Source organism: Chlamydomonas reinhardtii, chromosome 1 (assembly GCF_000002595.2).
Source record: "Chlamydomonas reinhardtii strain CC-503 cw92 mt+ chromosome 1, whole genome shotgun sequence".
NCBI lineage: Eukaryota > Viridiplantae > Chlorophyta > Chlorophyceae > Chlamydomonadales > Chlamydomonadaceae > Chlamydomonas > Chlamydomonas reinhardtii.
The window spans coordinates 4,141,744-4,165,523 of NC_057004.1; the positions used below are offsets into that span (position 1 = coordinate 4,141,744).

At 65.9% G+C, this 23,780-nt stretch overlaps 3 protein-coding genes across 6 annotated transcripts; 1 reads left to right on the forward strand and 2 right to left on the reverse strand.

Moving 5' to 3' along the window:
• Positions 1-76: 76 nt before the first annotated feature.
• On the reverse strand, positions 77-16,482 carry CHLRE_01g027350v5 (uncharacterized protein). 3 transcript variants are annotated; one of them, XM_043058580.1, is made up of 31 exons: positions 16,153-16,482; positions 15,864-15,948; positions 15,274-15,606; positions 14,831-15,025; positions 14,080-14,396; positions 13,697-13,864; positions 13,123-13,398; positions 12,719-12,886; positions 12,181-12,320; positions 11,546-11,739; positions 10,617-10,773; positions 10,016-10,466; positions 9,644-9,833; positions 9,293-9,507; positions 8,613-9,104; positions 8,273-8,458; positions 7,654-7,861; positions 6,695-7,404; positions 6,206-6,299; positions 5,875-6,032; positions 5,124-5,298; positions 4,703-4,772; positions 4,366-4,460; positions 4,042-4,103; positions 3,772-3,849; positions 3,283-3,578; positions 2,931-2,994; positions 2,498-2,619; positions 2,248-2,316; positions 1,769-1,883; positions 77-1,330 (listed from the first exon to the last, which is right to left on the reverse strand). In XM_043058580.1, exons 1-31 carry the CDS (start codon positions 16,369-16,371, stop codon positions 1,151-1,153), a joined length of 6,282 nt encoding a protein of 2,093 aa, XP_042928492.1. In that variant the 5' UTR covers positions 16,372-16,482; the 3' UTR covers positions 77-1,150. The 3 variants fall into 3 exon arrangements, with proteins under 3 accessions (XP_042928492.1, XP_042928493.1, XP_042928494.1); XM_043058579.1 differs by having other exon boundaries at positions 9,293-9,510; XM_043058578.1 differs by having other exon boundaries at positions 9,293-9,510; positions 15,274-15,609.
• Positions 16,483-16,592: 110 nt separating this feature from the next.
• Positions 16,593-21,974, forward strand: CHLRE_01g027400v5 (uncharacterized protein). 2 transcript variants are annotated; one of them, XM_043058581.1, is made up of 12 exons: positions 16,593-16,997; positions 17,085-17,375; positions 17,502-17,986; positions 18,128-18,284; positions 18,440-18,502; positions 18,610-18,876; positions 19,054-19,266; positions 19,380-19,525; positions 19,662-20,046; positions 20,163-21,070; positions 21,288-21,377; positions 21,548-21,974. In XM_043058581.1, the coding sequence occupies exons 1-12, from the start codon at positions 16,857-16,859 to the stop codon at positions 21,732-21,734; spliced, it is 3,333 nt and encodes a 1,110-aa protein (XP_042928497.1). In that variant the 5' UTR covers positions 16,593-16,856; the 3' UTR covers positions 21,735-21,974. The 2 variants fall into 2 exon arrangements, with proteins under 2 accessions (XP_042928497.1, XP_042928496.1); XM_043058582.1 differs by lacking the exon at positions 21,548-21,974 and having other exon boundaries at positions 21,288-21,494.
• Positions 21,497-23,682, reverse strand: CHLRE_01g027450v5 (uncharacterized protein). Its single transcript, XM_043058583.1, has 6 exons — positions 23,426-23,682; positions 23,145-23,246; positions 22,959-22,984; positions 22,793-22,844; positions 22,479-22,535; positions 21,497-22,377 (listed from the first exon to the last, which is right to left on the reverse strand). Exons 1-6 carry the CDS (start codon positions 23,510-23,512, stop codon positions 22,264-22,266), a joined length of 438 nt encoding a protein of 145 aa, XP_042928495.1. The 5' UTR covers positions 23,513-23,682; the 3' UTR covers positions 21,497-22,263.
• Between the last annotated feature and the right edge of the window lie 98 nt (positions 23,683-23,780).

Here is a 23,780-nt window from a genome sequence, read left to right on the forward strand (position 1 = left end):
TGGGCTAACCGGCGGGTCGGGTGCGTCCCTATCAATCAGCCGGGTGAGCGCAGTGCCATCTATACCGCCAGCCGTGGCACTTCCGGCTTTCGACATCATGTGCGCACATTCATTCCGGCACGCGGGACCCCACAGCAGGCTCACACGTGCATTCACGCCTGGCCACAACCCGGATCTCATCTACTGCTACAGAGCGTCAACGTCAAAGACGCCCCTGACCAGGATAGGAGTTGTTGGTTGCCATGCGTCCCGAGCCCCTGCTGTTCCCTTGAATCCCCGTCGCCACGCGGCGCAACATAACCAGGGACCGGGTGTGATTGTGTGAGGTGTGGATGTGTGTGGGAGGAAGGCGTGACAGCGCGCAAGTCCCCCATACCCATAGGAAAGCCCCAGCTCGTCATCAAGTCCTTTTATGGCGTTTCCTGCTGCTACAATGTCCGGTACAGCATCCGCGGCCTTTATAGGTTCTCCTGGTCTTGGGGCTAGCGGAACCCTCGGGCTCCCCCCGCAGTCCAGGCGCTGCGCCCCACCCGCACGGAGCGGTCACACGGGACCGCCTTCGCCCAATGCGTTGGCGACACTTGGTGTCAGTTCGCGGGGTGTATGGGACTATCGGCCGCCGAAGCGGCCTCCCCTCGTCCCTCCCAAATCTGGGAACCGGCGGGAATCACACTTTCTTCAGCCGGCATCGCCGGCAACACGGGTGCTACGACTGCGAACCTGCAAGATATTGCAAAAGTGCTACGGCCAGCCAGGCAACCTCGTGAGGCGACCTCTTGAACGATAAATTTGAGCGAGTCGACAGGCCACAGCCATCTGAACACTCACACCTACATGATCCCCACAGTTTCCGCCATCTCACCCGCCGTCCAAGCAAGGTTTCAGCCTTGCCCAGGAAAGCTCGCTCGCTGTCACTTGTCCACACTAGTTGCGGCTTCAGCAATTGGCTCGTCACCCCTAGACAAGAACGAGCCTCCGCCCGCCCGCCCGCCCTGCCCGCCATGTGCATTCCCCTCTCCATGACGCAGCAGCTTCCACAGCCGCCGCACCCCCACATAAAGACTACCGGCTTCCTCACTACTTCATCATCCATTTCTGATCGCCAATCACACGCGCGCATTATGCACACTCCAGTCGTTACTACACTGCACTACTTCCCAGCCCCGGCCGCCGCCCCAGCCGCCGCCCCAACCACGGCCCCGGGCGGCGCCGGCTGCTGCTGCTTCCGCACATAGTCGTACAGCGCAATGGCGCCGGTGACGTGCACGTTGAGGGAGCGAATGATGCCACGCTGCGGGATCTCCAGGGCCGCGTCCAGCAGCGACAACACCTGCGGCAACACACACACAGACACACACACACACACACACACACACACACACACACACACACACACACACACACACACACACACACACACACACACACACACACACACACACACACACACACACACACACACACACACACACACACAGGCAGCAGGCAGCAGAGGTCAGCCGGCGGCAGTACAAGCAGGCGGCGCAGGGGCGCAGGAGAAAGCACACGCACGTGTCACACGGGCACCCGGCGGACCGCGCGCAATGAGCGAGCTTCTGGCGCTGCGCACCCCGCCGCCGCCGACCGCCCCAGCCCACTCCAACCACGCCGCGCCAAGTCCTCACGCCCCAAGTCCCCACGCCTCATGCCTCAGGCCGCCCGGGCCACCCGCTGCTGTCCATGCCCAGCCCACCACGGCCCCTCATCCCCATCAGTCCCCAGTCCCCACCTCTGGCGGGATGCCCTCCTTCTCCCGGCCCAGCACCAGCACCACCCGCTCCGGCCACACGTAGTCGGGCAGCCGCACGCTCTCGGCCGTCTGCTCCAGGCCCACCAGCGTGTAGCTGCGCGTGTGTGTGTGTGTGTGGGGGGGGGGGGTTGTAGATACCAGCCCAAACTAAACCAAACCCAACGAAAAACGAGCAGAGCACAGGGGCGGGAGCGCGGGGATGTCCATTCCAATCCCAAAAGGTAGTGGTCGGAAGGTGAGCGGAAGGTGGGGGGAGGGGAGATGCTGAGACGGGGGAGGCCGTGTTTAGAACGGCAGGACAGAGACCGCACTGTAGCACGCCCACTACGCAGCGTGCATCACACAGGAGAGGAACACGCACATGGCTGCTGGGCATGCGGCCCCTGGACGACAATATACACATGACGACCCTTGCTGGCAGTCGCAAATCAGCCCGCCCCCGGCCCGGCCCGCCTCACCCCTCGGCCGCCTTGCGCTCCAGCCACGCCAGCAGCGCCGCCGGCTTGACCTCCTCCATGGGCAGCCACCTGTGCGCGGCGGGTGTGCAGGGGGGGGGGTGGCGTGTGGGGTTTGGGGAGTTGCAAAGATGGTACAGAAAAGTGTGGCGAAATGGACAGCGGTCGTAGGGGCGCGCGGGGGTGTGAGAATGAGCACGGCGGGGAGGGAAGAAGCTAGAACATTGGCGCGCACGCCCACGCGGCCACTCACTGCTCGGCTGTGACGCTGATGCTAGTGAACAGCGGGTCCTTGGCTACGGCGCGGTCCGCCAGCACCAGCCGCCCCGCACCCAGCACCTCGCACGTGCGGGCCAGGCCGGCCAGGTTGGGGACCTACAGGCGGGGGGGGGGCGTGTGTGCACGCGTGTGTGTTAAAGAGCACAAGGAAAACGTTGCGCAAAGACAGTGTATGCGTGTGTGTGTGCATGTTAGGGAAGCAAGGCTAAAGGGGGCTTGTGGCGTGTGGCGTGTGGGGACGGGAAAAGCGTGGATGTGTGCGGCCGGCAGCAGAGATTGTGGGAAAGGATTGTTGAGGGTACAGAAGTAGAGGCTGCGGTTGCGCCTGCCCTCTCAGGTGCGGGCGGACGTCCTCTGCGCCGTGTTCGGACCCTCGCTCACTACTCCTGCCCCCCCCACACGCACACCTTGTCGATGAGGGAAGCAACCAACAGTATGTCGTGACGCCGCGAGGCCGAGGCTGAGGCGGCCCTGCACACACAGACACACGGCGGACGGCGGCAGGTAGCCAAGCAGCCAACACGTTGGTTTAGGGCGTGATGGTCACGTTGGTCCATGTGGAAACACACGCACACGGCGTACGCGGTCAGGGCAGTTGTGGTCGAGTCACCACCAGTTGCGGTGAAGACACGTGCGCGCATGGGCAGCAGCCTGCGCTCTCATCCCTGCTCTTTTGCATTGGGTTCGGTTTAGTTCGGGCCTTTGATATCTGCAACCCCCTTATGACATAAAACACGACACCGATTCACACACACTCACTTCCAGTCGCCGGCTTCGTCCTCGCCCTCCAACAGCAGCAGGCTCGCCAGCCCGCCGCCGCCACCGCCACCGCCCGCTCCCTCAACGTCCGCCGCCCCGCCGGCGCCCGCCGCCGCCACCCCCAGCTCCGCCAACAAGGCCTCGGGCGTTATCTTCCGCTGGAAGTCACCAATGCCGCCGCCGCCGGCTGTAGCAGCGGCGGTCCCGCCCTGCTGCTGCTGCTGCTGCTTCTTGCCGCCTCCGGAGGACGACGACGAGGCGGCGGCGTCCATCACGCCGGCGAAGGCCGAGGGGTCCTGTGCGTGTGTGTGTGTGTGTGTGTAAGTATGCAACGCGTGTGAGGGAGACTGTGTCTCTGTACATCAGATCTCCCAAAGCCCACTACGCGCTCCACCCAAGCGTACTTCGTGTTAGGTCCTCGCAGCCCCCACCGCCGCCCATGCAGCTCCCTCCCTCCCTTCCCCCCCCCTCCCTGCCCGGCCCGCGCACCTGCGATGCGTACAGGCGCTCCACCTCGCGCTCCGACAACTCGTCACGCAGCCGGTGCCGCTCCCACACCAGGAACGCCTGAGGCGGCGGCAGCGGCAGTAGTGGCAGTAGCGGCAGTAGCGGCGGTCGTGTAAGTCACAAGGACACATGCCAGGGCACGCCGGGGCCGTGCCGGTCACGCAGACTGGGCCCGGGAACAGTCGCGCGTAGCTCTTTCTCAATGGCCTGCTTTGTGACCCGACGGAATCACCCGCCGCACCCCTCACCCACCTGCACTCGGTCCACCAGGGTGGCGGGGGCGCCCTCGAAGGTGGCCAGCTCGTGCGGCGAGCCTGTGTGTGGGGGTTACATTCATGATTAATTAAGAAGTGAAGGGGGGGATAGCCGTTCATACGGAGAACAGGAGGAGGGAGCAGATATATGGGACACCCAGGGGTGGCACAGGAAGGGGACACCGGTCAGGCGGTCAGCCGGTCAAGCGTGCGCGCTGGTGGAAAGGGAAGCGGCCTTGCGGTCGTTTGCTTCAAGGCACACACGTGTGCACCCCACACCCCACGCCATACGCCCCGCACTGCCACCGCCACTCCCACTCACCCGCCAGGCACACGCCCATGGGTCCCGACGCGAACACGCGGGCCGGGTGCGCCAGGCCGGCCGGACTCCACTCCAAAATGGGGTCGCCGATGTTCCTGGGGAAACAGGACGCAAGGTGCCGGCAGCCGTCCATGAAAGACGGAGTGATTAATAACCCATCAGTGCCGGCATCATGAAAGCGGTGGTGAGGGATAGCCGTCCATGAAGCGGATGGACGGACCTACTGAATACGCGTGTGGCAGACCTGTTACGCAGACCGCTGTGTTGGCTTGGCGCCTGGGCCCCCTTACGCTTCTTGCCCTTCAGCACCAAGTCAGCACACCGCCCCCTGGCTCACCTCCTGAGCCGCACCAGGTCTGTGTTGGTGCTCATGAAGGCGATGGTCTGGCGCAGATAGGCCAGGTCGCCTGGAGGGGCCGGGGGGGGGGGGGGAGGGAGGAAGGAAGGGGGAGGGGTCAACTATGAACCAATCCCGTAAGGAAGCAGTAGCGCTGCATGGAGAAGCTGCAGCCGCATACGCGAGCTACTGTACGTCACAGGGTGGGAGGGGGCAGCGGGCGACTGGTTGCTGGGGGAGGGGCGCGAAGTCGGCCAGCGCAATCGTACGATTCCTTCCCTTCCCACACGGACATATCCACGTACGACTATTACCCTCACCCTCCGCCCCTCCCCTTCCGCCCCTTCCGTCTTTTGCTCCCGGCCCCTGACCCCCGCCCCCCGACGCCCCCTCTCAGTCCACCTGTCGCCACACCACCCACCTATGCAGTGTGCCCACATGGGGGCCTCGGGCGGGAAGCGGGCCAGCAGCGCCCACAGCACCAGCTGCGCGTAGGTGCGCACCGCGTGGCCGTGGCACATGAGCCAGGGGCTCAGCGCCAGCAGCAGCGGCCGCAGACACGACCGCTGCACGGGCGCCGGGGAGTGCAGCAGCACCTGCGGGAGGCGGGAGGTGTGTGTGTGTGTGTGTGTGCCGTCAGTATGTGTGTGTGTGTGTGTGTGTGTGTGTGTGTGTGCCGTCAGTATGTGTGTTTGTGTGTGTGTGTGTGTAGATACAAGCCCTAAACCGAACCCTATGCAATAGAGCGAGGGGGAGAGGGGGAGGCGGGGGAGGGCGTCGGGGTTGCAAAGATGGTTGGAAAGGCGGTACAGGATGCATTGAAGACTGCAGACGAAGTCGTTATCACATGAGCGGGGGAAGGGGAGGGGGAGGGCGAAGGATGCGAGGGAGACATGGGGGAGGGCGTGGGGGTTTCGGCAACCACATGTACGTTAGAGCGGGATGGTGCCGGTATGCGAAAGGTGATAAACACCGCGAGATTTGCGCCGCATCGTATATACAGCCCTGCGTGCTACCTTACCTTGCACCAAAACGCACACGCACACACACACACACACACACACACACACACACACACACACACACACACACACACACACACACACACACACAAGATGAAGGACGCGCCCAGTCGTGCGTGCCGAAAACACGACACACACGCGCACACGCACCTGCGCGGCAATGAGGATGAAGCTGCCCAGCCCGGCTGCGTGGCGCGTGTACCGGGCCACCAGCGGCAGCAGGCGGCTGTGCAGCAGGGCGGGGTCGCGCATCACCAGCGCCGCCACCACCGCCTCCATGTACTGCTTCACGGTGGGGGGGTTGTTGCCTGCGCAGGACACACGGCACACAACAAGGTCAGGGGGGCTGCCAGGCATGACCAGTTAGAAACCATGATCAACAATGAGTGTGTGCAACTTCAGCTCCCTTGCCGCCCGTGTCTCAGACAAGCTCCCCCCCCCGCTGGCCCCCCCCCTGCCCCGCCCCGCTCCTCCGCCTCACCGTTCAGCTGCAGCAGCACTGCGTCCACCGCCGCGCCGCCCTCCTCCCGCGGCACGAAGCTGGTCAGCACCACCAGCGACTGCCACAGCCGCACCTGCGCGACATTGTGTGTGTGCATGAGGGTGTGTGTATGAGGGTGTGTGTATGTACGGTAGAGGAAAATGGGTGGGAGAGATGCAGCCCGCGACGCCGCACGGGTTCCGTTTTACGATGAGACCATGATGCCCGTGTGCGTTGCTCCCCAGTGAGCGCAACCCTCCCGAGGCTTTCCCCCCAAACCTCACACCCCCCCGCCCCCCAAATCGGGCTCCCACCCACCCACCCACCCAGCTACCCAGCTACACACACACGCACACACACACACACACGCACACACACACACACACACACACACACACCTCCCCCCAACCCACCCACACAACCCCTCCCCCACCCACCCTCACCCACCCTCACCCTCACCCACACACCCACAGCCCTCAGTGCCCCCACCTTCTGCCTGTGCAGCTCGCTGCCGTTGCGGACCTTGTCCGTGGACAGTTGCGGGTCGCTCAGCGCCACCCCCAGCAGCTGCCGCCACAGCTGCCGCCCAGCAGCCAGAGCCGGGTGGCCTGGATCCGGAGGCGGCGGCGCACCGTAGTCACCCACGTCCTCCTCCTTCTCCGCCTCCGGCCCGGCGGCTGCTGCTGATGCTGATGCGTTGCTGTTGCTGTTGCCGTTGCCGACAGCTGCGGTGGCTGCAGAAATGGCTGCAGAGGCAGCTGCAGAGGCGGCTGCAGAGGCGCTCGTGGACACCTGGCTCAGCTGCGACGGCTTGGACCCGCCCGCCTCCTCCCCCCACATCGGCGACTCCCCGAATACAATCACCGGCCGCTTGGGCGCCGCCGCCGCCGCCACCGCCTCCGACCCAGATCCCTCCGCCGGCGCAGCCGGCGCCGCGGCGCCGCCGGCGGCGCTCACGCCGGCGGCGGCCGCCTCCGCGGCAGTAGCCGCCGCCGCGCCGGCGGCGGGCGGCGGCCAGACGCAGCGCGCTGCTACTGCCATCTGGTGCAGGCAGCACAGCAGCGCCACGCGGGGCGCCACCTCGGAGGCGATGGCGGCGCCGCCCACCAGGGCCGGGTCGGCGGGCGCTGCTACTGCCGCCAGCTCCTCCGCCTCCGTGGCCTCGGTGCTACTGCCGCCCATGTCGGGGTCATAGGCGGCTGCGGCGGTGGGGAGGAGCAGGAGGAGGGAGAGGGTGGGGCGGGTATGGGTGCGGGTCAAGTACGTGTGTCATCGTTCGCCGGTAGAAGCCACTCCAGGAAGGCAACACGTTGGGGTAAGGGCTGTAGCGTGTTTGGTGAGCGCGTGCGTGCGCGATCCACCGGCAGCTCCAGCAACGCCGTCCCCAAAAGCCCCCTACCACCGCGCCCCCCCAAATGTTCCCACGTACACAAAGCAGACGCGCTCACCTCCCTTGCGGCTGCCCCACAGCAGCAGCGCCTGCACCTCCCGGCAGTAGCAGCCCGCCAGCGCCGGCTGTAGCACCATGTAGCTGCCCAGCTGGCAGGCCAGCAGCAGCAGGAAGCGGCTGCTGGTGCCGCCCCACTCCAGCAGCCGCGACAGCAGCCAGCGGCAGGGGCCGTGCGGGCCGTGCAGCGCCTGCAGCACCGCGTCGGGCTGGGGGTGGGGAGGGAGGGCAAGGTGGAAAGGTGGGGAGGGAAAGGTGGGGAAGGAGGGCGGGAACAGTGGGGAGGGAGAGAGATAAAGGTGGGGAGGGAGGGAGGGAAAGGTGGGGAGGGAGGGAGGGAGGGAGGGAGGGAATGGCGGGGAGGGAAAGGTGGGAAGGGAGGGAGGGGGAGGAGGGAAGGAGAATCGTCCCTACATCAGCCGTGAGTTCTGCGCAGCTGTTCCTGCGTTCTGTAAGATCATGTGAATGGTTTTCTTTATGACGCGTGCCATCGTGGCTGCAGAATACGTAAACAAATGTGGCAAAGGTGGCATTGTGCTTTGGCGTCCCTGCGGTGTGTCAGGCCGTGTCATTGTAAATGGTTGTTCTGATGTGTGGTCTGCAACATCGTCGCCCCACACCTGCTGCACGAACAGCCTCGGCATGAGGGCTGTGTTGACGAAGGCGGCACACAGCGGCCCGGTGCGGCGGGGGGTGGCACACAGCGCGTTCCACAGCGCGCGCACCACGCCCCAGCACACTGCCTGCAGCGCCGAGCCGCCCTCACGTGCCTCCTCCTCACAGCCCATGGCGCGCGCCGCCGCCTCCTGCGGGAGCCGTGATTTTTAGCAGCATTGTTGTACCCAATTGAGAGTTTGTGGTCACCACGGTATACAACACAATCTCGACAACACATCGAGCAGGGTTGAACTCGCCGGTTGCTCCTGTTCGGGCCTGCGGGCCATGTCGCGCCGCACGCACCTGCAGCTCGGGCCCCGCCGCCGCCACCGCGCCCCAGCAGCGGCGCAGGCAGCGCAGCAGCGGCAGCACCTGGCCCTCCGGGTACTCCGACAGCGCCGCAACCGACTGCGACAGGACCACACACAGCACCTCGCGCCGCAGCCGCAGCCCGCCCGCCACCGCCACCGCCGCGTCAGCGTCAGCAGCAGCAGTGCCAGCCGCCGCCGCCGCCACCGACGATGACGACGCCGGCGAGGGAAGGAGCTCGGCGGCGCAGGCGGTGGCGGCGTCGACCAGCGGCCACTTGGCGGCGAGCAACTCGCCGGCGGCGGCGGACACGTCCATGTCGGCGGCGGCGGCCGCGGCGGCGGTGATGGCGGCGGCGGCGGCATCCGCATCGCGCACGGCGGCCGCCGCCAGGGCGCTGCTGTCCAGCCGCTCCGCGGCGGCGGCGGCCACAGCGGGGGAGCAGGCGGCGGCGGCGCGGAGCGCGTTGGCGGCGGCGGTGGCTGCCTGCAAGGGGCCGCACGGATCAGGCGGTAGGCGCAGAGCAGGTTGTAAAGCCGTGTCAGACCGAGAGGCTACAAGCCAGAGCCCACAGCACCACCATTGCATTTCGCGCCAGCCATGCTAGCACGCACTAGTTGCTGCCGGTCACCACCGGGGCCCCGGGGCCGCCTAACCCTAAGCCACAGACGCACCCGCAGTCCCGCCACGACGGCACCGGGGCGGCTCGCCGGCAGCGGCGCGGCGCACAGCTGCGTCAGCAGCGCCAGCGCCGCCCCCGCCAGCTTGCGTACCGCCGGCACCAGCGCCGGGTCCGGGCTCCGCGCCGCGCGGCTCAGGCCCAGAGCCACACAGGCCCAGGCAGCGTCCGCGCGCGCCAGCGCCGCTGACGACGCGGCTGCAGCGGCTGCTGCTGCGGATGAGGCGGCGGCGGAGGTGGAGGGGGAGGAGGAGGTGGGGGTTGTTGTAAAGGCCAGCCCCAACTAAACCAAACCAAGCTAAACTAGCAGAGCACAGGCAGAGGCTTGAGTTGCAAGCGGTATTACTTGTGGGGGTTGTGGAGGGCTGCGGCTGCTGGGGCTCGGGCTGCAGGAAGGCGTCTGCGGCGTGGCTGGCGACGGAGCACAGGTCGTCACAGCAGTCACACAGCAGCGCCAGCAGCGCCAGCTGGAGCGGCGGCGGCGGCGGCGGTGGCGAGGGAGCGGGCGAGGCCGAGCCCGCCGCAGCAGGCAGCGGCTGCGGCGGCAGCGGGCAGGAGCGACGAAAGGAGCGGAAGCGGGAACTTTGGTATGGGTATAACCTCGATCAGAACTCACGAAGTCAGGAAAGAAACATTACCGTGCAACCTGTGCCGGACCGGCACTCCTCATTGAGCCAGGGCCGGAGCCGTGCCTGCCTCGTGTGTGTTTCCCACCCACCAGTGGCGGTGTGGCTTGCAGCAGCTCCCGCAGCAGCCCCAGTGCGCCGTCCAGCTCCGACGCCGCCGCGTACGGCCGGCCGTAGCAGCCCACCAGCGCTCGCCGCAGCCGCCCGCACACCGCCGCCGCCGCCGCCGCCTCGTCACTGAAAAGCACCAGGAGCCGCGCCACGGCGCCCGCAGCAGCAGCAGCACCGGCTGTAGCAGCGGCACCGGCTGTAGCAACACCAGCAGCTGGCGCAGCAGCAGCTGCTGAAGGGGTGGCTGTAGCAGGGGGGGCGGTGGCGTAGTCGTCGAGGAGGCCGCGGAGCAGGTCGGTGATGGTCGCCGCCTCGGCGGGCGACAGGAGGGCGGCGGGGCTGGCGCTGCTAATGCCGCCGCCGCCGCCGCCGGCTGCGGTGCCGGCGAGCAGCGCCTCGATGTATGCGGGGGGCCGGCCCAGCAGGTAAGACCTGATTGACGGGAAGAAGAGAAAATTTACTACGAGGTACATAGACATAACATGCGGCAGCCAGCGTCAGCAAGTGCTGCTCGCGGGGCGAAGCCGGGCAAGGGTGAGACACAAAGATAGCTCCAAAACATTCCCCCCGCCCCCGCCCCACCGTGCCGCCTCGCGCATCTCGCCCCCCGGCTCCAGGCTGGCGGGCGGCAGCTCCGCCAGCAGCCGCAGCGCCGGCACCAGGCCCGCCGCCGACACCGGCGCCGCCGCCGCCGCCAGCAGCAGGCACGAGCCCCACACGCTGCGCTTGTAGCTCATGCCTGTGCGGCGGTTGGAAGCGGCGGGCTTCGTCAAGCCTTAAAACACGGTGCCATCCTGGCACACACGGGTATGACGCCGGTCTGGGAGAGGGGTCAAACGGCACAGCCTGGTTACCTGCCTTGGCCTTGTCGTCCGGTCCCCAAACTCCGGCGAACGTGGTCCCGGGCGGACGACACGGCCTAGACTGGTCTAGCTCGCGTGGCGTCCGGGGGATGCGTTCCGCCCAGCTTGGCACGGTTGGCGACGGTCGTCAGGCCGACCTCCGAATCAGCTACCAGCGTTCTACAAGTATCACCTTGATACTATAGAGACCTCAAATATTTTGTTTGCGGCCTATTCGGTGACGTCGCGGTGAACAGGCTTCTCAAGTCTGCGCAATTACCGCGCTTTGATGCCAATTATTGTTGCCGTCATCAAACATACATGCAAGGAGACTAGAAACATGCTCCCGGGCTAAAGAGTGCGACCCTGGCGAAAGCATGCCTCGCGAAATGTGGTGACAGCCACCCTCGCAGAATGCGACGGGAGTCAAACTTTTGCATCCTTGTATGTCATATAAGTTAATTCCTGAAAGAGGGAGGCTAAGTCTACGCGAGCGTGGAGAAACACGTGTGGACACGTTTTTGCCCCTCTTCAGACCGGCGTCATACCCGTGTGATCCTGGCACGCATCAGCATATATACACTACTATCAATGGAGCTTTCCTGAATACTTTATACTATTTGTGCAGGACGCTGCATTATGTTGCATAATTGAAAGTGTTTCGCTCACCTGTGAAGTTGGACATGTAGCCCACCACCGCGCGCAGCGAGCCCAGCAGCGCGCCGGGGAAGGAGGCGGCGGAGGTGGAGGCGGACCAGGCGGCAGAGGCGGAGGTAGAGGCGGCGGCGGCGGCTGCCCCGGGTGTGATGGCGGCGAGCAGTTGGCCGTCCTCGGCGGCCCCCAGCGCCCCCATGGCTAGGCAGCTGCAGGGGTGGGGCGGGGAGATGCCAGGCAGGACCAGTGAGGAGAAGGCGATGGCGAGGATCGGAGAGGGAGGGGGCGCAGTCCACTCCAACCCGGGGGGACATCAGGGGGGCCGGGTCAGACGGGACGGTTAGGTGAGGTGATGAGCAGACACGACACGCCGCTCGGCCCGCACGCGGCATTTGACTGACACAGCTGCTCTCGCATCTCGCTGCAATCACAGTGTCACCACGACCGTGCCCCCAGCCCTCCCTCCCCCTCTTGGGACCTATTGGGCTCGCGAACATAACACCCGCGTACCGCTTGCAACTAACGCCTCTGCCTATGCTCCGTTTGCTCGGTTTAGATTAGTTTTGTTTGGCTGGTATTTACAACCCGGGTTTAGTTTAGTTTAGTTTGGGCTGGTATTTACACCCCCAAAAAAAAACACGCCCTCTCACCGCATGACCTGCTGCAGCCCCAGCCGCGACACCTCGCCGCAGCCCGGCGCCACCAGGCCGCGCACCGCCGCCAGCGCCTCCAGCCGGGCTGGCAGCGGCGCCGCGGCGAACCAGGCGCGCAGCAGCTTGGAGGCCGCCGCCTGCGTCAGAGCGCGTCACAGGGCGCGTCACAGGGCGCGTCCATGGGCAGGAACCACACACACACACACACACGCACACCGCGCAATTAACACCAGCCCCGTAAAGCGCATCGGCAGATTGCATTGGTGACAAGCACCAATGCAGTCGGAAGAGCACCTTCCCCCACTCACATACTCATGCTAAACACACAAACACACAAACACACAAACACACACGACTGAAGGTGCCTGGATGCACCGGTGCACGCAGCCCCAGCTCCCCATGGGGACTACTGTCGCGTGCCACTCCGCTGACACAGCATAGGCCACGCTATCCTCCCCGCTCTTCTGCAATGGGTTCGGTACTCGTTTGGGCTGGTATCTAAAACCGCAGCCCCCACCCCCCACCACCCCCCCACCTGCACGTCCACCACGTCCACCTCCGCCGCGCCGCCGCGGTAGTGCAGGTCCCGTGCCAGCGCCGGCAGCAGCACGCCACACACAAACGCGGCCGGCAGCCCCCTCAGCAGGTCCCGCCGCCCCGACCAGTCGCGCTGCAGCAGCGTACGCATGGCCAGCCGCTGGACCTGCGGCGGCGGGGGGGGGGGGTTGGGTGGGTGCGGGTGCGGGCGGGGCGGGGCGGGGCGGGGCGGGGCGGGGCGGGGCGGGGCGGGGCGGCGTTCCAGGCATGATTAATCAACTGGGTGAGCGAGTGCAGACAGCTATACAGCCAACGCGCCACTTGCAGACAGTGACTCATTTACAATAAAATCAACTTGCAAACAAGGCGCACCAAGGTAGCGAACACAACATCCATCCGCACCTGCAGGTTGCCGTGCTGCAGCGCACGCGACCATAACACGGACTGCCACTCCGCAGGCACAGCCCAGCTCCCTCCCGCCGCCGCTGCCTCGGCACCCGCCGCCGCAGCGGGCGCCGCCGCCTCGCCCTCTCCCTCCTCCTCCTGCCCCTCGCCCTTGCTGCCCTCCGCCGCCGCCACTGCCTTGCGGCTCTTGAGCTCCTTCTTCTTTGGGATGTAGTTCTTGGGCACCACAGCCTCAGTCACGTACTCGGGCGCGGGGGCGTGCAGCTGGTCGATCTGTGGAGGGCGGGCGCAAGCGGGCAGGCAGGATACGGTGCAGGTCCCCGAGCGGGTAGCAGCACACGTGGCACAAGGGCAGCACCCCTCGCGCTAGATAGCAACCAACAGCATTCGCCCCCGGTCCTACCCGCATGCCCGTACCACATCTACCCAACCCATGACACACACCCACGCACACATGCACAAACAAACACACGCGCGCGCACACACACACACACTTTCAGCTTTGTTTTCCTTGTGCTTTCTAACACACACACGCACACACACACACGCACACATGCACGCACACACGCACCTTCCCCCACACGGGCGCCACCAGGTGTATGGGGAACTCGTCCAGGATGTCGTACAGCACCCCCCACACGCACCACCCCGGCGCCGCCGCCTGCCCCGCCGGCGCCAGGCGCTGCAGCAGCAGCAGCGCGCGCTTGCGCTCCAGGCCGTCCGCGTCAGCCGGCAGCGACTGCAGGGCGGCGCACATTGCAGGTGCATAACTCAGGTGCGGAAGTCACGCAGGAAACGAAGCGTGGGTATACGTACGTGTTGGCGCACGTACGGCATGGTCGGGGAGCGGCATTCCGTACACATACACACATCATGGCAGCTGCTGCTTTCCATACACACACGCACACAAATCGCTTCATATCCCATGTTCAAATGCACACGTGGCCGCCTCACCAGGCACGTCCGCAGCAGCTCCCAGAAGCGGCCGCAGCCCGCCACGTCCACCCCCGCCGCCGGGTCCTGCAGCAGCCCGCAGCACGACACCAGCAGCGACAGAGCCGTGCGCTGCCCCGTGCTGCACGAGGCGGCGGCAGCAGCAGCAGTAGCTCCAGCAGCAGCAGCACCACCACCACCAGCAGAGCTGTCCGACGCCGCTGCCGCTCCTGCCGCCGCTGCCCCTGCCGCGCTGTCCGCCGCCGCCTGTCCTCCCGCCAGCAGCTCCAGCGCCAGGCGCCACACGTCACCCGCCAGGCCGGCCAGCTCGGCGCCGCCTGTGTCAGGCAGGTGGAGGTCAGTGGGGCTTGTGTGGTGGTGGTGCTGGCGGTGGGGAGTGGTGGTGGTGGTGGTGGTGGTGGTGGTGGTGGTGGTGTGGTGGTGGTGGTGGTGGTGGTGGTGGTGGTGGTGGTGGTGGTGGGGGTGGGGAGTGGTGGTGGGCAGCGGTGATGGTGGTGGTGGTGGTGGTGGTGGTGGGTGTGGGGAGTGCTGGTGGGCAGCGGTGATGGTGCTGGCGGTGGGGAGTGTAAGCAGTGGTGGGAAATGGGGAGCACAGCAGCCCCCCTCCCCGCTGCAACCCACTGCCAAAGCCTCCATGCCATCAACGCCCAGACGGTCTGAACGGCCCAGCCCCGCCCCCGGCCCCGCCCAACCCTAACCAGCCGCCCCGCCACCCCCACCCCCATCCAGCCAACACCCCCACCCCACCCACCGCAGGTGTGCGCACAGACCAGCGCCGCCGGCACCACGGCCTTGAGCCCCGCCTGCCGCACCCCCGCCACGTGGCTCCCCAGCAGCGGCCGCAGGCAGCGCCGCAGCAGCGGCAGCGCCTCGGACCCCAGCAGCTGCCGGGCGGCCGCGGCGCGATCGCCGGCGGCGGCGGTGCTGCTGGCGCCGTCCTGGGAGCCTGTTGCCGTATGCCGGCGCATATCAAACAATGGCCGTATCAGACGATTGAGCGTCTGTGCACGATGTGTGACATGACAGCCTGCAACAGGGCTTGTCATGGGTCCTCCGCTAGTCGCCAGCATGCGTCATGAACCCCGGCGGCGTCTCTCCCATTCCCACAGTAGTACATCACCGGCCCTCAAGCCTGCTACGATCCCTGAACCCTCTACGCCCGCTCTGCCCCCTCGGCCACCCGCTCACACTCACCCGCCGCCACCACCTCCCGCAGGCTGTGCACCACCGCCGTCAGCAGCGTGCACGCCACCGGCAGCGGCAGCCGCACACCCGCCGCCGCCGCCGCCCCTCCCGCACCCACACCCGCATCGCCTCCTGCTCCGCCGCCGCCACCCGCCGCCGCCAGCGCGGCCCCGCAGCTGCCCACCAGCTGCCGCAGCTGCGGCCAGTGGCCGCCGGCCGCCAGCAGTGAGGCCAGGCTGCTGCAGGCCTGCACGCGGCAGGCGCGGTCGGGCAGCGCGGCGGCGGCGGCGGCCAGCGCGGGCAGCAGCAGCGAGTCCAGGAACTGCTGCAGCACTCGCGGGTCTGCTGTAGGAAGGGAGAGGTGGGATGTGTGCTGATGTGTTGTGTGTGTTGATGTGTGATGTCTGTGCGTGTATGTGGTGTGGCGCACTGCTCGGTGCGGGTCAATGCAGCGTGCGGCAGCAGGCGGACAGCCGTCACACACAGGCGCGGGTGCCGCACCACAGAGCCGGGCACAAAGGCAGAATGGCGCCCATCTTTGCGGCCTGATTTATCTGGCTGGACTGTGTGCGTGTCATGCGTTAATACAGTACACGCACCTTGCCCCGGCAGGTAACGTAGTGAGGCGGCAACACACATGGCCACCAGCTGCTGCGCGGGCCCGCTGCCGGCACGGGCGTCGGCCTGACAAAGGCCAAAGACAGACGTTAGCGTACAAGGACGGCTTAGGTCCAAGGCAACTCATGCTCATACAGTCCCTGCGATCTACCGTGGACCCTAAGCCGCCGCCGACCCACATGGGCTCTGAACAGCGGTGTGGGGCGTGGGCCGGCCTAGTACCAGCACACCCGTGCGGGGTTGGCGCCCATGGCAACCCGTAGAACGTACCTCATCCGCAGTAGACTCAGAAGCCTCTGCTGCCTTTGCCGCCACCGCCGCCGAGACGCTGGCCACGCCCACGTCAAACAGGTCCGACAGGAACTGTGGGGATGGCTGGGCGCCCAGCGCCACCTCCACCACCTTGGCACGGTCATTCAGGTCCGCTGTCACCACACATGTTGAAAGGGCCTCTAACCGTGACCGTAACTGTTCTATTGACTCGCTCATCCTGGTTATGTGTCGTTGCCGCGACGGTCCAAGTTGCAAATGCAATCAAGGCGGCGCGCCGTTTACAGGCGCCGTGATAAGCACATTAGTTTTACTTGCAGGTGTAATAGGTCGATGCAATTTCGGGTTGGGCAATTCCTCGACCCGGTTTTGGCACGCCCATCGCGTAGAACTTGACCGGCCCACAACTCGCAGCAACGTATGGATGCGCTACCAGTAGACTGAATTACCGCGTCTTTCATTTATGACTTCATTCCTCTGAGCTTGATAACGTTGCTGGTCTTTGACTCGAGCTGTCATAGGTGTCTTCACTCAATTCCCGCTGTTTTATTTTCACCGAGACCCCAGCGATGACGATGAGGATACCAAAATAATGAAATAGCAGTGAACACCACGGTCAGCCCTGCGCTTTCGTCGAGGGCGTCCGCTTCAGTCGACTGCTTCCAGAATGCCCTGACCATAGCCATTAAGCACTCAAATATCAAATGGTGAACACTAGCACAGACTATATCATTGTCCCTTGCGACTATGAGCAGCTTTTATTCAGCGGTTATGAGGCACAGCTGCAGGCTGTGCAGCGCGCCGCATCGCAGGCGGGCGAGGCACAGCTGGACAAGCATGAAAAGGTAGCATGTCTGTTGTGTCGGGTTGAGTCCTAGTTGCACCGCTGCGGGAATCCCAGAGCTGATGCTGGAGATGCCTGCGGCTGACAGGCCTTCGCTGTTAAGGACTTGGAGCTAGCGGCCGCCCGTGAGGAGAGCAGCAAGGTCAAGCAGGAGAACCTGGCATGGCGCAAGAAGGCCGTGCTGTACAAGATGAGACTGGCCAGCGCGGAGGAGACGGTCCAGATGGTGCAGAGCAACCTGGAGGTTAACACGGGCGTCGTCAAGGGGTTGATCGAGGAACGCGAGCAGCTGCTGCTGGACAAGCAGACGCTGCGAGCCCAGGTGGAGGCCCTGGCGGCCATGGTGCAGGGCAAGCACCGTGAGACCGTGGCACAGAAGGTAAGCTTGGGGGGCCGGGCTGGGTCACGAGCCGAGTCGGGTTACGACCGTTGTGCATGGGCTCGCCTCTCTGCGACGGCGTGACCCGCTACCCCACCCGTTGCCCAAAACATTCTTCCCCAACAGGGCAAGCTGGCCAGCAGCAGCGCGGAGACGCAGCAACTGCACAGCCAGCTGGCGGAGTCGCGCGAGCTGGTGGAGCTGCTCACGCAGCAGCTGGCGGGCGAGCGCGCGGCGCTGGAGGCGGAGCGCGGGCGCACCGCGGAGCTGTCGCAGCAGCTGTCGGCGGAGCAGGAGCAGGTGCGGGCGCACCTGTCCACCTGCGCCACGCTGCGGGCGGACTGCAGCCAGCTGCGGGCGGACCTGGTGGACGAGCAGGGCCAGCGCGAGGCGGCGGAGACGCAGGTGGGCAAGCTGCACAGTCAACTGGCGCTGCGCACGACGGAGCTGGAGGCGGCGGAGCAGCGGCTGACGCGGCACTTGCTGGGCACGGCGGCGCGGGATGAGCAGCTGGTGCAGGAGTCGCAGCGGCTCAAGGAGGCGGACGAGGCGCTCATCGGGGAGCTGCGCCACTGCATCGACCAGCTCAAGGAGCGGCTGGCGGAGGCCAGGTATGGTGTAAGAGCGCGTGCGGCACTGGGGCGTTGCAGTGGGCGGACGTGTATCGATGAGCCTTGTGCGGGTTCACTAGCGCCATGCACCCGTAAAGAAGGGCTTCACAGTGAGGGGTTGGCCATGGTGCAAACCTGCAGGCGGGACGCGAGCGAGGAGCTGCGGCGCCAGCAGGCTAAGCTGGAGCGCGAGACGGCGCAGCGGGAGCGGCTGGAGCTGGAGGCGCAGCAGTACCGGGAGCAGTTGCGGCAGCATGAGGACAGCCACAGCGCGGCCGTCACGCAGCTGCGGCGCCAGGTGCGTGAGGAAGGAACCGAAAGCGTGCTTGAAGCGGGGAGGGCGTGGGGTTGCAGCCCAGTGCGGCTAGCTGAGTCGATCGATCTGCCGGCCCAGTGTCATGTGGGCGGCGGTCACGCGGGGGTGCTCCTGTGCTACCGTCGCTGTGCTTGCAGGTGACGGAGCTGTCGGGCGAGGTGGCGGTGCTGCAGGAGAAGCTCAACGCGTCGGAGAAGAAGGTGCGGTGGGCAGAACACAGCTACTTGTTAGTATGTCGGGCCTTACCTCGACTCAATATGTGCTCAGTGTCTCCGCACATGTAAACACGAATGCTCGCAACCTACAGGCCACCGCGCGGGCGCAGCAGGCGACTGAGCTTGAGGCGGCCCTGGAGCGCAGCCGGCAGCAGATGGGCCAGCAGGTCAGCAGCAAGGACGCCACGGTGGGGGCACTGCAGGCACAGCTGGAGCAGGAGCGGCGCAAGCTGGCGCTCAAGGAGAGCGAGCTGGCGGACGCGGCGTCGGCGCATGCCCGCCAAGTGGAGGCGCTGCAGCGGCGGCTGGAGGAGCAGGACCGGCTCAGCCAGGAGCAGGAGGCGCGGCTGCGGCAGCAGGTGCGGTGCGGCTTGCGCGGCGCGGCTTTTTGTGGGTTGTGGGGTGGGCTGCTCGGGAGGCGCACAATGTACGACAAACATGGCTGCCAGCTCATGACGGACGGCGTGTGCAGGGAAAGGCATGTTTTATAAAAATGGACGATGTGTGTGCCTGCCTGGCACTGTGGTGGTATGCAGGTGGCACAAGTCGGCGGCTCGCAGTCGCAGCTGCAGGCTCAGCTGCAGGAGCTGCACAGCTCGCTGTCGCAACGGGACGATCGGCTGCGGCAGCTGCAGCGCTCGCACGCGGCGGAGGTGGCGCGGTTGGAGGGGCGGGTGCGGCAGCTGGAGCGGGAGGTGGCGGCGGCGGCAGCAGTTCCGCGCAGCCCGACCGAGCTACCCGCGCACCAGGTGCGTGACCTAACACAAACACTTGCCACGTTGAAATGTGGGCAAGCTTGCGTGTGTAACTATCAGCTAAATCTCATGGTCCTGTCCCTCCTGCGCTATGTGGCTGTGTGCAGGTCCGGACCGCTGAAGCCGCGGTGGACAAGCTGGTCGGCACGCTCTTGGGCAAGGGGCCAAGGCCGGGCATAGCTGGCCTGCTGGACGACGACGAGGAGGAGGACGAGGAGGACCGGGGGCCGTCTGCGGGCCTCATCCTGACCATGTGAGTGGCGCCGTGTGCTGCAGTGGGCCCTTGGCTCGGTTGTGGGCCCATGTGACCATGTCAATCCGCTGTTTCCAGCTGGTGGACATGTGCTGTGTGTGAATGGGGTCAACGTGCGCTGCCGGTACTCACACAGGTCGCAACAGCAGCTGCAAGCAGCAGGCGTCGCCGTACAGGCGCCGGCGGCACCAGCCAACGCAGATGCTGGGGCGTCGGCTGGAGACAGGCCAGGGCCCAGCGGCAGCAGGGCGGCAGGCGGCGCCAGCGGCAGTCAGGCAGGGCCCAGTGGCAAGGGTGCGGACGCGGCAGACAAAGCCAAACCCCAGGCAGCCGGCAAGCGGGCGCACGAGCCAGCGGCGGCTGGGGAGGAGCGACCGGCAGGCAGAGGCCGTGCTCGAAAAGCTGCCAAGGGCTCGGATGCAGCAGCGGCAGGCCCTGCTGCAGCCGCCAAGGCGGCCGCGGCTGCGCCCGTGCCTGAAGACGACATCATGGAGGAGCGGGAGAACGAGCAGCCGGCGGAGGTGGGTCCATGGTCAGGGCGCTTCCACCGCGAGTGCCTTATGGGCTGCATATGACCCTGTGCTGCCTGGCTGCTTTTTGCTGAGCTACGCGCCCTGTTGTTCCCATCTGTGCGCAGCTTCCATCTGCGGCTGTGGGTGCACCGGAGCAGGGCGGGCGTGGCGGCAGCCGGCGGCGGGCGGCGCAGTCGGGTCAGGCCAAGGCCAAAGCCATGGCGGCCGCTCTGGCAGACGACTCGGACGTCGAGACCGCCGCCGCCGAGACGCCAGGCTACGAGCTGAAGGCCAACAAGGGCAGGGGCAAGAAGCAGGGTGCGGCAGAGGTGGTAGCCGATAGGGATGGGGCAGCAGCGGCGGCTGGGCCATCGCCGACGTTGGCGCCGGTAGCAGACGATGAGGATGCTGGCGGCGGCGCAGCGGAGGCGGAGGCTGTACCGGCGGCGGCCCCGAAGCCTCGCAGCAAGGCGGCTAAGAACGCCAAGAACGCAAGGAGCGCAGCGCAGGAGCAGGCAGCCGCGGAGCCCCAGCAGGTGGCGGCGGCGGCTGGTGGGTCTGCGGCCGGACCCTCCGGCTCAAATGCAGCTGGGCGTGCGGCGCAGGAGCGGGAGGCACCAGCCGCAATGCCGCCGCCAAGGGCCGCGCCCGGGCGGCAGCGCGGCGGAGCAGCAGCGGTCGCCGCGGCAGCCGCGGCCGCAGACCCTGTTGCACACGGCGACGTCGATTTGGACATGGTACCCGCCACACAGGATGCTGAGCTGGGCGCGTCGCAGCAGCCCACACAGGCGCTGGGCTCGCAGCCGCCCACGCAACCACAGCCTGCGGGGGCGAAGACGGCAGCTGCGGCGTCAGGGGCAGGGGCGGCTGGTGTGCTGCCGCCGCCGCAGCATCCCCACCCGCATCATGGCTTCCCGCTGCACGGCGCGGGGGCCGGTGGGCCCACCAGCAGCCAGGTCAGCATCTTCAGCCAGGGCCTAATCAAGTATGAGCCGCTCATGGCCAAGAACCCGCTGGCGGCGATTAATCCCAGGTGGGGGCAGGCTGGTGGGGCAGGCGTGTGGGACGCTGGGGCGGAATGGGTGCTGCAGGGCTGCTGTGGAGAAAGGGGATAACACGGCGCACCGCGCCGGTCCTGGCTTGAGTACCTCGCACGCGCTTCACACAATCCCTCCACGCCACACCGCTCCACTCCAACTCGTGCGTCTCCTCCAATCTTCCAACTCGCTTACACACGTATCCCTCCCTAGGGTTGTGGAGCAGGCCAAGAACCGCATGCGCCTCGTGCCCTACACGGCGCTGCAGCAGACCAAGCCCGGGGCCAAGTTCGTGCCGCCCAGGTGCGGCAGCCCGCGGTGGCAGCAGTGCCCTTGGCCTTACCAGCGCCCCCGCACCGCTTCGCATCCGCACCAGCAGCACCGCTAAAGCATCATCACGACACAGACCGTCCTTAGTCCAACGACTAGGGCTCGTCTAAGTCGTCGCCCATGATGTGCTCTGCCCTCTGCAGCGTGCTCAAGGCGCCTCCGGGTCAGGCGGCGGGCGCCAAGCGGCCGCTGCCGCCCGTGACCCAGGGCCAGATGGCGGCGGCGGCCGGGCCCGCGATGATGCCCGGCGACGTCATGCCTCCGGAGCTACTGCTGCGCAGCCTGCAGCAGCAGCAGCAGCCGTCCAAGCTCGGCAAGACAGCGCGGTAGCGCCAGCGCTGTGCATGTAACACATGACACCGTACACACACCAAGCAGCATGACCGGGACCACGCTTGGCACGTAACAATCATGCGAACGTGGCTGGGTGACTGCATACGGTACACGGCAGCGTCATTGCTCTGCAGCAGGGCACACTTCCACTCGGTGGCATGACGCAAGAGGGTGTGACCAAATGACGGACACTGGCATGCGAATTGTAATCTACACTGACGGCGCCTTTCATGCACTGTCTACCTCCTGGGGCCCTCGTCATCGCCCACCGTGGCCAACCAGGGGAGGGCCAATCACTTCTGAGTCCAGAGCAGCGACACCGACACACACACACACACACACACACACACACACACATACAGGGAGTGTCTGCCTGATTATGCCTGCCCGGGTAAACGCCATAAGCGGTACACAAACTAGGTGGTGCCTCAACACGTAGTACCGGTATCATATTGCGGATCCTTCCTCATCTCCCTCTCTCCTCACACACACACACCCCAAAAGCTGGGACCGCGTGTGCCGGCCGTCAGTCCTGGTGCATCCACAGGTGGTCGTCCAGGCGCTGCGGCTCCTTGCCCAGCACTCGGTCCACCAGCCGCCCGCCCCGGTAGAAGTGGAAGGAGGGACTGTACTTGACACCCTGGGAAGGGGGGGGGGGAGGAAGGGGCAAGTGGAGGATGGAGGGGAGACGGAATGGAGCCGTGCGTGCAATGCACATGGGTGCTAAACCCCCCTGCTCACCCGGATGGCGTGCTTCAGCGTGTCGACCTGCGCCACCGCGTACTTGACCTGGGTGTGCTGCGGGGGCCAGGCAGGAGCGGTCGGGTAGTGAAGCTAGTGCTGTACCTGGGTAGCTGGGTGGGTGCTGGTGGCGCACGCCGTACACGATGGCGCCGGCGAGGTACGGTGCCTCGATACGATATGGTACTGGCAATACTGGCACGTCACGGTGCCATGCGCATCAAAGGCGGGTCTCGGGTTGAACCCGCCCTCCAGACTCCCAACCCAGGTGCTGCACACTGAAGTACGAGGAACTGCAAACGCTGAGCGCTGACCTTCTTGCTAAGCTTGTACCACGTGGGGAAGAACTCAGCGCATTTCGTGCACCTGTGAGACAGGGAGTTGAGTGCGGGTTGCGATTTCGTGCGCCCATGGCAGTGTTGCTCCGAGCCGTGGCTTAGTGGCCCTGGACCCCTCCCAAACGGCAGCAAGCGGCCTCACCATGATGCACCGAATTGGACCACGGCCTGTGGTTAAGGTGGCAAAGGGCGGGGCTAGTGGTGTTGGCGCCGTGGCATGAATCAGTAGTGCCTACCACACAAAGTGCATGGACGCTGCCTCCCTCCACGAACATAGGCTGCTGTATACCTGCTCCCAGGCCCCCCAACCCAGCCGCCAGCTCCGCACCGTGTTGGACTTGTTTTCCCTGAGGAAGGTGAAGAACTCGTCGTCGGTGCGCAGACCCGCCATGTGCGCGGAGATCATGGCCGGCTTGTCCTTTGGCTGGGGCTGGGCGGGGCGGAGGGAAGGAGCGGTGGGGGATGAGCTCAGCGCGCAATCAGCCTAGCCCTTGATTGTCCTGGAAGTGGGTACACGCCCGCCCCACGACTGAGCCCAGCCCCAGACCCTGCTGGACGCCTCAAGAGCCTGTGCTGCAACCCCACTGTGTGTGAGGTCCCCGTGTGCACCTGCAGGATGATGCCATCCGCGTCCATGGTGGACGTGGGCGGCGCCAGGGGCCTGGTCGGCCAGCTGTAGGCGGGGTCGCTCGCCATGCGTCCCCGACGAGCGCCCGCTTGCCTGTCAAGCTAATTGCGAGGTGCCCGCATACAGTGATACGCGCGTAATGGTCGCGTACGGGTAAACTAGCGCGGTGCTCAGTCCAACTCGTTTGCGCACGTATTGCCTTCGGGGTTTTCGCGTAGTCTGAATTTCTGTATTTTTGATATAAATGTAACGTATGATTGTCTGCAAAGAGCTTGCGCTATAGCGCCGGCGCCAGGTTCTGGATTTTGGTCGAGTTCCATCTCCATCATTATTAAC

Excerpts from the sequence above, each read along its gene's own strand:
- CHLRE_01g027450v5 (XM_043058583.1), bottom strand. The coding sequence starts at position 23,512 with ATGGCGAGCGACCCCGCCTACAGCTGGCCGACCAGGCCCCTGGCGCCG. Across the intron at positions 22,985-23,144 it reads GGGAAAACAAGTCCAACACG|GCCGTGGTCCAATTCGGTGC; the intron begins GTGCGGAGCTGG and ends CCTTAACCACAG. Across the intron at positions 22,536-22,792 it reads GGTACAAGCTTAGCAAGAAG|CACACCCAGGTCAAGTACGC; the intron begins GTCAGCGCTCAG and ends TGGCCCCCGCAG.
- CHLRE_01g027400v5 (XM_043058581.1), top strand. The coding sequence starts at position 16,857 with ATGGTGAACACTAGCACAGACTATATCATTGTCCCTTGCGACTATGAG. Across the intron at positions 17,987-18,127 it reads GAGCGGCTGGCGGAGGCCAG|GCGGGACGCGAGCGAGGAGC; the intron begins GTATGGTGTAAG and ends GCAAACCTGCAG. Across the intron at positions 20,047-20,162 it reads AGAACGAGCAGCCGGCGGAG|CTTCCATCTGCGGCTGTGGG; the intron begins GTGGGTCCATGG and ends ATCTGTGCGCAG.
- CHLRE_01g027350v5 (XM_043058578.1), bottom strand. The coding sequence starts at position 16,371 with ATGAGCGAGTCAATAGAACAGTTACGGTCACGGTTAGAGGCCCTTTCA. Across the intron at positions 12,887-13,122 it reads TGCAGCACGGCAACCTGCAG|GTCCAGCGGCTGGCCATGCG; the intron begins GTGCGGATGGAT and ends CCGCCGCCGCAG. Across the intron at positions 12,321-12,718 it reads TGGACGTGGTGGACGTGCAG|GCGGCGGCCTCCAAGCTGCT; the intron begins GTGGGGGGGTGG and ends GCTCTGACGCAG.